Raw genomic sequence first — 10,363 nt, forward strand, 5'->3', positions numbered from 1 at the left:
TTATGATTATATTACTAGAGAGCAGCTCTGTAGTTACTGTACAGTTATCATTATCTTAAATAAATCGTTGTACCACAATCTGCCATAACGTGCAGCAATATAACCCCCCTCAAAACCTCCAAGACCCTAGTATGAACCATCCTAATCACGAATACACAAAGACTTCCCATAAGGCCATAGATCTCTCTCACCTTGGCAGCTGTGACTGTCTGTGGCAAGATTGTATCCAGGGGGGCAGATGCAATGATAGCTTCCGGGCGAATTTACACAGTTGTGCAAACAGAGCCGACCAGTCTGGGTGATGCGGAACAGCTCACACTCATCAATGTCTGAAACGATATCAAGAAATGCACTCCTACAGCTGAGCATGTGGACGATACTGTGAACATGCCATAACAGAAGCACCACACGAGCGCCACTGCTTTAAAAATGTATTCCCTAATGATGCACCCTGGTACGCTGCAAAAAATGGTTAAAGGATGGATCACAATGGGAACCTACTGCAAAAGCTTTACACCAGATGCCCTTCCTGACACAGCCCTCCCCATTTACCCAGACCGGCACCAAGAAATACATTATCACATGCGTCCTGGGTTTATGGGTGAACCGTGGAAATCCATTTAATGTTATTTTCTCTGTCACTGACCATGACCTTCTCCTACCGACAAAAACGAAAGTCCTCACCCATGCATAGGCTGTTCTCCAAGCCGGTTAAAGCGAACCCGGCGTCACAGGTGCAGTGGGTGGAGCCCTCCACATGTGTGCAGCGGGATGGTCGCACGTTGCCAGAGTTGAGGGCGAGGGACCGAACTGGAGACAAGGTTGATGTCAAGGAGTCCATGCTGTGGTTTTGCCGAAGGTCTGTGTAGGAAAATATTACTTTGTTCATTTTTGTCATTTTATTACATTATAAGAATATAAATATGTAATTATAAGCTGTAGACCATCATAGCCTGACTACACTTCTGTCCCCCAACTGTAGTCAGTATTCCAGTTCTCCCAAAATACCAAGCCAGCAGCTGCCGTTTGTCAGAAACTGCCCAATGGTGAAGAAGCATTAAGATGTCAAACATACAGTAACAGATGGGCCCATCCCGCTTTGTACAGGGCAGGCATGCCTAATAAAGCGGCCGGCCAGTCTAACTTGTATTCCCTGACGGGCACTTACTCTTGCAGAAAGGTGCCTGGCCGCTCCAGTGAAGGGTCGACATGCAAACTCTGGTCTCTGCGCCCACAAGGTCATATCCAGCACTGCACAGGAAGTGAACCTCGTGGCCCACGGTGAACACTCCACCTAGCCTCCTGCCATTGAGTAATGTCTCCGGTGGTGGGCAGGTCCCTGTTGGGTGAACTGCCAATTAGCTTTACGAATAATGGAGCGTGGTAGCAGTAGGGGCAGTGGTTGGCCTAGCCGGTAAGGAAATATAACTGTAATCGTAAGGTGCCACTGAGGTGCCACTGAGCAAAGCACCGTCACCACACACTGCTCCCCGGTCGCCTGTCATGGCTGCCCACTGCTCACCAAGGGTGATGGTTAAAAGCAGAGGACACATTTCGTCGTGTCACCGTGTGCTGTGCTGCAGTGTTTCACAATGACAATCACTTCACTTTCACTTTTTCATCAGAGAACATTATTTCAACATGGAATCTTATTGGCTCTGATCGATGAAACCATGTTGTATTTGAATGGGACTTTTAAAGGTGCAATGTGCTGGTCATCTTTATTACTATTAATGTTTATTCTGGGTGTGCAGACCAAGGGGAGGTATCTGTGCATTTCAGAGGTGGTTAGAGGTGGACTGTTTTCTGGAGAAACACAATCTCGTATTTCACAGAATGAAAACTCTCCAGGAGCTAAATGTTCAATCTTGCACACTGTATTTTGGGGGAATATTTCTGAAGTGCAGCATTATCATCTATTATAATGCCGGTGTGGTTGGCCCATGAACAAAGTATAGCGAATCAGAGGAGAGAGGGAGGCCTTGCACTAGGCCTTGTGAGTGTATTGTAGTCTACTTTGCCAACAGAAGTAAAACAAAAAGAGCCTGCTGGATGGTTAGCTTCTTGATCTGACATTATTGAAACACTCATGATACAGAGCATGATGCAGTTCATCTACTACCATAGCTAGAACCACTGCTACCACTTCCTATTATTTTATTATATTATTTAAAGCTATTATTTAAAACTTCTGACAATTGCCGCTTCATGTTCTGCCATCAGTACTCTCTCAACCGTTTCTGTTAGCCCATATCGGGAGCAGAGGGGCCTTGCCGGTGCCGTTGTGGCTGTGGTCCTTGGCGCTCTGTCGAACTGTGCTGTTCTTCAGCAGGTTGAGTTTCTTCCTCAGGGAGCGCAGGCTCTGCGTGTAGGAGGTCTCATGGGTGGTGAGCAGCTTGTGGACTTGGCGCAGGATGACCTGAAGCTCCTGCCTGGTGGGGCAGCCCCCCTGGGTCAGACACAGCCACCAAGTTATTTTCTATTACGGTTAACGCAGGCATCAAAGCAAATAGAGCGCATGGGGGAACGTGGCCACATTCAGCTACTCCCCTGCCGCAAACTAGAAAAATGAATTCTGTTTCGATATTCATTCCACTGTAAAATGGTTCACAAAGACTCCGCACATAAAGACTCAAGCATTTACTTGATAAATGCGCTTCATAAACGCAAGCGGCATGAGAGCAAAAAGACTATAGGTATACATCAAATGCTTCTTGGGCAAGTGGGACATATGGAATTCATCTGCAGACTAAATGGCACCTAATCTGTGGTATTAACTACGGTGCAAATTAAAGGAGCGAATGAAAAGGAAGGAATAGCCCTCTTTGCAGCATAGGTGAGGAGCCTATTTATAGCCAGGGCTGCCTTTCTTGTGTGCTTCATATTTTTTGACTCAGGTTTGTCAATTCTTAGTCATGTGCAACCGATTTAAGGTTATAATCCTACATAATCCTAGATTTGGTGTACAGCCTTGTGCACTGTGCACTTTTGGTGAAAATGTAAACCAACCCGGAGCGTCAGATGTCATGAGATTTCAGACACATTAGAGATTCTGTTAGATTTGTGTCGCATTTACAACCACACTATGGTAATAGACCTCATATACACAGCATTTGTTACTGATTGCGTAATTATGACGTCACAATATAGCCCTACTGGTTTTTAATCATTTACAGGGATAATCTGGTCTGCCACTAGCCTAAATTCTCCTCTCTTTTTTTTTTTTGCACATTGTGTCAGTGGTGTTTCATCGTCCATTACACAGGATTAAATAAATGCACCGAGGGGGGAAAAAATACTCACCTGTCCGTGGGACGCGCGGATCTGACACAGAACCAAAACTCCCAGCACGAACACAGCCCGAGCCATCGTGCACATTTGCGCACAATATGTCGCAAACGATATTTGCTCTCCTCCTGCGATCTCCAACTCCCGGCTGGAGAGGAAGGCTGAAAGCGGCGCTCCCTGCGTGTGAGTGTGTGTGAGTGTGTCTGAGTGTGTGTGTGTGTGTTTTTTTTTTTTTTTTTTGAAGAGCACATGCCAAATACTCTCCCCCGGCGCCGCCAGCTGCGGCATTTTTTACGCAGCGGCGTAAAGGGCCGACTTGTGGGCCGGGACTGGACAGGCAGTCCTGTAATTAATACCGCCCACCACTTCTAACTCAGTAAAAAAAGAGAAAGAAAGTTAAAATTAGTACTAAAAAAAAACACGAGGTGGAAGTGCGGCGATGTGGGCGTGTCTTCCGAATGCGGAGAAACCACGCCCACATCTCGATTGTCAATTACAACAAGGCACGTTTATTGGGCCAGTACAGCCTTTTGGGACCAACAGACAAGCATCTGCCCCTTACCTCCCAGTCTGCAGCAGAATGGTCATTTTTCACAGTAGACCCATTGAGGCGAATGTGATCCAGCTCTTTATGGTGATGGCATATTAGGGGGCGGGATCTAGTAGTTTTTAACACAGAAGTGATGCAAAAAGGATATTTTGTTATTGTGTAAATGTTCATATTTGTAAATGTTGTATTTGTAAATGTTCACAATTATGATTTTGGTAACCTCGGCACAGATACAATTCTGCAAACCCCCCAAACCCTGCCATTCCCATGTCTCTCTCCCTCTCTCTCTCTCTCTCTCCAAATAGGCTAAATAGTTTTATTGAATTTTTTCTTCCACAAGTCTGAGTGTTAAATAACAACAAAACAGTAATAATTAAATTATTAATGAAACACCCCCATTTCTGTGGCCCATCTGACCCGCATCCCTTTTTTTCAAAGTGAAGTGATTGTCATATGTGATGCACAGCAGCACAGCACACGGTGCACACAGTGAACTTTGTCCTCTGCATTTATCCCATCACCCTGAGTGAGCAGTGGGCAGCCATGACAGGTGCCCGGGGAGCAATGTGTGGGGACGGTGCTTTGCTCAGTGGCACCTCAGTGGAACCTTGGTGGATTGGGATTTGAACCTGCAACCATCTGATTACGGGGCTGCTTCCTTAACTGCTAGGCCACCACTGCCCTTTTGACACTGTGACAATGAACGGGGCGGGGCAGGGTGGTGGGGTTTAGTGGAATGTCACTCTTACCTGTTTTTAAAACTAAAGAGTCCTGCAATGGAACTTCAGAAATCAGTACTAAAGAGTTCAAATGTTTCACCATTTCATTTTCTAATGCGTATAATATACTTCAAAAAGTTGTTTTTCAATACAGACTTTAAAGTAAAGTCGAAGTAATAGTTTGTTATAGATTACTTACATATAAAATGTATATATCGTTTAGATACAGCTGAAAACATGTTACATTTCGAGGTAATATGAAATACAATGCTTGCATAATTGCATATTAATATTGTAATACACTATACTTATGCTACATAGAACAGATGAGCAGAAGTCTTGTTTGTCTTGAGCCACAAGCACAACTAATCGACCCTGGCTTTTTTTTTTTAAAGCTGGGCCTATTACTTCCATATTCCATCACTGGAGCAGGGAACCTGTAGTTATGGCCTTTCACATGAATGGTATAATTATCTTGAATACGTCTGGTTTGGAAATAAATAGCTCTGAATGACTCTAAAGCCACACAAGTGCCATTGCAAACCTCCCATTTGGCCTGACCCCGTCACATTCAACTTCACAGCACCATTCCTCAAATCTCCCCCCACCCTCCTTTCCTTTGTGTCTTCTGTACCTATTTGGAGGATAGGGGGCACTGTTTGTTGAGTGAATTGGCCTTCTGGGCTTTGGTGAATGTTTTATTATGTTTTCATCATTCATATCAGAGAGCACAAATCCAGAATGTTTCACATTTTCAGACATTTAGCTGCTTAAACATTTACCTAAAGTCCGGAGGCGACAGAATCAGATTCCAAAAAAAACCCCCAAAAAAAACAGTCATCCGCAAGATGCCGTCATTGTGTTTCCCTCATGGGATTGTTTGCTTGTCTAGTCTAATTTCCTGTGGATTATATCTGAAACAGAATCGTATTCAAATCTGATCCAAAATGGAAATCCTGTCCTTCTCCAGATAAGTTCTAAATTGAGAAAATATAGATAAAATCAATCTAGATGCTCCTGTTGCACCAAAAGTAATAAATAGTCTCTTTTGTTTATGTGTCATTTTTGTCTTTCTGCCAGTTTTCACCAAATGCTGTGAAAGAGGACTTGGCCACATGTTGGCTTTGACAATTCCGCTCTTTGGAATTGTTACTAATGTTGATGTTCTGTTGTCCAGATTTATTCTGCAGTCCCGGTTTCAGCGACTTCATAAACAATGGTGTAAGACAGAGGCAACTGTTCTCCGGCTTGTTGCTTAGACAACTGGATCGACCGCGCTGTGTGGGTTGATAGTGTTTAACCCTTTTATATGCCTGAATGGTTAAATAAACAAGAGCGCGTTAGTATTCCACTCCACCCCTCCCGGAAAAACCCGGCGAGGGTGATATATACTGATGACCTCATTTGTGCAGTTAACCTGCAAATGGAGTATTGATTGCGCCACGTTTGGACCAAGATGGAAAAGAGATAGAGGCTTAAGGAAGAGGGAAATGGGTTCAAAGACACAGGTGTTGCACAACTTTCATGGTCTGTGTGTGTTCGCATTTTGCATGCATGAGCACTATGTGTGAGCATATAAGTGCAGTCGCCAGCAGTGAAGTGAATCAGAGAAAATGCTGTGTTTGTGTGTGTGCATGCCCAACGTCCTGTCAAGGTTGAATAGATTTTCTTTTTTTACACACACTCTACTTCTTCAGTCAAGCCTCTCTGATAAGGCGGCAGAGAAAACTTGCTCTGGAAGAGTTAAGGTGGCTGGCAGCAAGGACAGTGACAGAAGGATTAGCCCCCATTGTTATGCTAATGCCAGCAGTATTTTTGCAGCAGAGTTGGACATGAACTCTGTATAAGCTGGCAACAAGCAATGTCATTCCTCTGCAGGCAGCCATTATGAAAAAAAAAAAAAAACGGACTGACAATTGCCAACCTCTCCGAAAATGAACGTCTCCAAATGGGTTTCCATTCAGGCGAAAAGAGGAGGGTGCAAACCAATTAATGTGTATGCATTATGTGACCTCAGCAAGTACAGCCTCTTGTTATTTAAAGATCCGGGACCTTTATTGAGCTTGGGTAATGAAGTGTGTAAGTCTTTTTTGATTTCTGCACCACTGCTACCACTCCTATTACTGCAACTACAACATGCACACACATTTCAGTTCTTCCTGTAACCTCTGCATATATTTGAAATGATAAGAAATAACCTTCATCAACATTGGGTGAATGGGTTCGGTGAACAGAGATGCATAATTGACCCTGGGCTGTTCACCCTGCAGCAGACTGGTATGGATGGACATACACACACACACACACACACACACACACACACATATAAAGGCATACACAGATTCTCAAAAGTCATTTACACATTACAACATTTAGATTACACACATAGTGTTTTCATACAATTTCACTTATACATACACACAGATACACCTGATATTCCCGCACTTTATACTTACACCCCCACACACAAACATTCAAAACCTGGCATTTCTATTCCTCCATCTCACCTTTTACATATTCTGTCACCAACAGATCCTGTATGTCTGCCTGTAACTTCATGTTTATATTATACATGTTTCACTGTATTCAATTCAGTGAATTCTTATTTTACATATGACATATATTGCAATTAACTAGTTTGACATACTTATATATATTAAACCAAATTTTAAGTTGTTCCAGACATTTTTTAAATAAATAAACTTACTCTACCTCAGAACTGAACCTCAGTTACTCAAAGGTAATAACAATATTAACACCCTTAAACATGTACATTACATATCGTCTTAACATGGAGAATCTCGACTAATGGCACACAAAAATCAATACTACTAATTCCAACGGCATGTACATAAATGAAAATCACCATATGCAGTCTAAAAAATGCACTCCTTCCGACACCGAGAGGCCCCCAAAAAGGGAAAAAATATGTTTTTTTTGCACCTTGTGGTTGGTGAGTGGTGTTAATGGTGTTTTTTCTGAAAATGCCCGAACGAGGTGTGGAACCATTTAAATTGAGCAATGATAGACATCGATAGACATCGCTGGTTTGGTAGATTCTGAAAGAAGGCCATATTCTGGTGCAGGACAGCAGTTTCTCTTGTTGAATCTTCATCTGATGAAGAGGACTGAGTTGACACAGACAAAAATGATCCAGATTTTTGGATCCCTTCTTCTGTACTCTCTGTTTTAGGATATATTATTATAAAGAAGGATTATTCATACATTTTTCCAGTTATTCTTTTTAACTGTATGACATTTTCTCTGTACGTGTACAAACACAGTAAATGTATCTTGATGTTCTTTGTTGAATTCCTGTGTGCAATATACAGTATAGTTTACATCAAATTAGTTACATAATTGAAATCACTGCATACCAAATGTATTCATATAAAATGTAATTTTTAGCCCCAAATCTCTGCACCGATGGCATACTGAAGGATCCTGGCATCCATAGGGTAAAAACACCCATAACACCACTGTAGAAAGTGCCATTGTGCCTCAATTCCGAAAAAAACTGATTCAAGAAATGGCACAATAACGTAGACATAGTTCATTTATTCCATTTATTATTGGAATTGTATATAGTTTATTTTTGTACAACTGTTATATTTTTTCATTATTGTTATTATTTAAAAAAATTCAAATAAATAAATATTGTTCTTTTTCAGCCAATTTATTTTGCTATTTATTTTGAATGGGGAACATATATATTTAATTGACAGGCAAGATACTTGTTACTTGTTTTAGCAAATCAATAAAAAAAATAAGTACAAAGTTATTCAGAAGCTACATAAGTATTTGTAAGCTCTTCCCATGAAACTCAAAATTGAGCTCAGGTGCATCCTGTTTCTCCTGGTCATTTTTGAGATGATTCTGCAGAGACCACTAGTGGAAAAACAGTTGATCGGACATGATTTGGAAAGGCACACCCATATCTATATAAGGCTGACAGTTGACAGTTCATGGCAGAGCACAAACCAAGCATGAAGTGAAAGGAATTGTCTGTAGACCTCCAATAAAGATGAGTACAGTGGCCCATCATTCGTAAGTGGACAAAGTTCAAAACTACCAGGATTCTACCTATAGCTGGCCTGCCACCTAAAGTTGGGGAGGTGGCCAAGAACTAGATGGTTACTCTGTCAAAGTTCCAGAGGTCCTCCGTGGACAGAGCTGAGCCTTCTAGAATGACAACTGCTCTGCATCAATCCAACAATCAGGCCTTTATGGTAGAGTGGTCAGGCAGAGACCACTCCTTGGTAAAGGGCACATGGCAGCCTGGCTGGAGTTTGCCAAAAGGCACCTGAAGGACTCTCAGACCATGAGAAACTAAATTCTCTGGTCTTTTGATGTGTAACATTTGGAGGAAACCATGCACTGCTCATCACCAGGCCAATTCCATTCCTAGAGTGAAGCATGGTGGTGGCAGCATCATGCTGTGGCAATGTTTTTCAGCTTCAGGAACTGGGAGACTAGTCAAGATAGAGGGAAAGACAACAGCAATGTAAAGAGACATCCTGAATAAAAACCTGCTCCAGAGGGCTCATGAACTCAGACTGGGGCGACAGTTCATCTTTGACAGTTCAATGACCCCAAGCACACAGCCAAGATATCCAAGAAAGGAGTGGCTTCTACCGCCTCTCTTAGACCCCAAATCACTGTAAAGGCAAACTTTTCTCTTTTTCATTTCTTCAGTGTTCCATCTTTATTTTCTCTGACCCAGATATGCTGATTCCTACACTCCTAACTTCAGGAGCATTATGATTTAGAATTAAAAAAATATACTAATAGACCATGCAGTTGTGGAAATGTTCTCTGTTTAATTTTGGGTCCATTCAAAAAAGGGGTCCAGGGCTGATCAGGTTAAAAAACAAATATTTATTGATTTATTAAAGCAGTTTGGAACCAACTAAATTTAAGATTTTTCTCTATATGTGAGGACATTTGGTCCTAACTCTGCACATACACACACAATCTCTCTGTGTCTCTCATATGTACACACACACACACACACACACACACACAGTAATAATAAGGGCCTGGCAGCCCTGAACATCCTCTTCCTCTCTGACATTTAATTAGTGGAGTTTTGGAGTTTGGTCAGGAAGGCTTGTTAATAAGGCGATGAGGTGCTGTCAGAACCACGCCACAGTTCAGAGAATCATTAAAGCCATGAGTCTTCAGGCAAAACGGCTCCCCGCCTGGCCCCGTGGATAATGCCGTAATTCTGCAGTATCTCCCCATGCTTCTTTTTACAGTCATTTGTCATTATGATTAGTCCAGGCAGGGTTTTTTAAGTGGCATGTTTTTATTCTCTTTGTCCAGTAGCTTTATTAAAGCACTTAATCATTTAGCATGTAAGAGTGAATTGATATGAACATGTAAAAAGTTGTTTAAACCATTGTCCCCTCCGTTGTTGGGTTTTATTGCCTCATCAGCCCCCCAACAATGTGCAACACTTTTTTATGGGGGGGGGGGGGGTGTGATATCAAAGGATGTGCAGTTCAAGCGCTGTCAGATTCCATACGAGTGCATTGGCATTGGCAGCCTTCTAATCAAAGATGACAGCGATGCGTCATGGTTCATTAAGGAATATGCTAATTCAATCAGCACTTTTCTCTCTCTTTTGGGGAGGGGAACTGCGTTTTTTAAGCAGCATTTCATGCGCTAACGCTATTTTCGTATCTCGCCCGTCGAGCGCAGATAAGGCCGAGGCTGCAGCGGGAGTGGGCTGGGCTGTATAATGGCTTCTCCAGCAGCTCTTCAAAAACTCGCTTTTATCCAGAAGAGGCAGGAATAGAAGAAA

The 10,363-nt window shown here is 42.4% G+C and overlaps 1 protein-coding gene across 2 annotated transcripts in view; it reads right to left on the bottom strand.

Annotated features, from left to right (window-relative positions):
* LOC114766901 (fibulin-7-like) overlaps nt 1–3,488 on the bottom strand; it is a 7,655-nt gene extending 4,167 nt beyond the window's left edge. The window contains exons 1-5 of one of the 2 annotated variants that reach the window (XM_028958257.1): nt 3,304–3,488; nt 2,275–2,449; nt 1,169–1,339; nt 685–861; nt 192–329 (exon numbers count right to left, since the gene is read on the bottom strand). In XM_028958257.1, coding sequence (XP_028814090.1) covers nt 192–329; nt 685–861; nt 1,169–1,339; nt 2,275–2,449; nt 3,304–3,378 — 736 coding nt within the window. In that variant the 5' untranslated portion in view covers nt 3,379–3,488. The remainder of the gene's footprint in view (nt 1–191; nt 330–684; nt 862–1,168; nt 1,340–2,274; nt 2,450–3,303) is intronic. The other variant, XM_028958258.1, reaches the window with a different exon arrangement.
* Nucleotides 3,489–10,363: the final 6,875 nt, after the last annotated feature.

Source organism: Denticeps clupeoides, chromosome 17, assembly GCF_900700375.1.
Source record: "Denticeps clupeoides chromosome 17, fDenClu1.1, whole genome shotgun sequence".
NCBI lineage: Eukaryota > Metazoa > Chordata > Actinopteri > Clupeiformes > Denticipitidae > Denticeps > Denticeps clupeoides.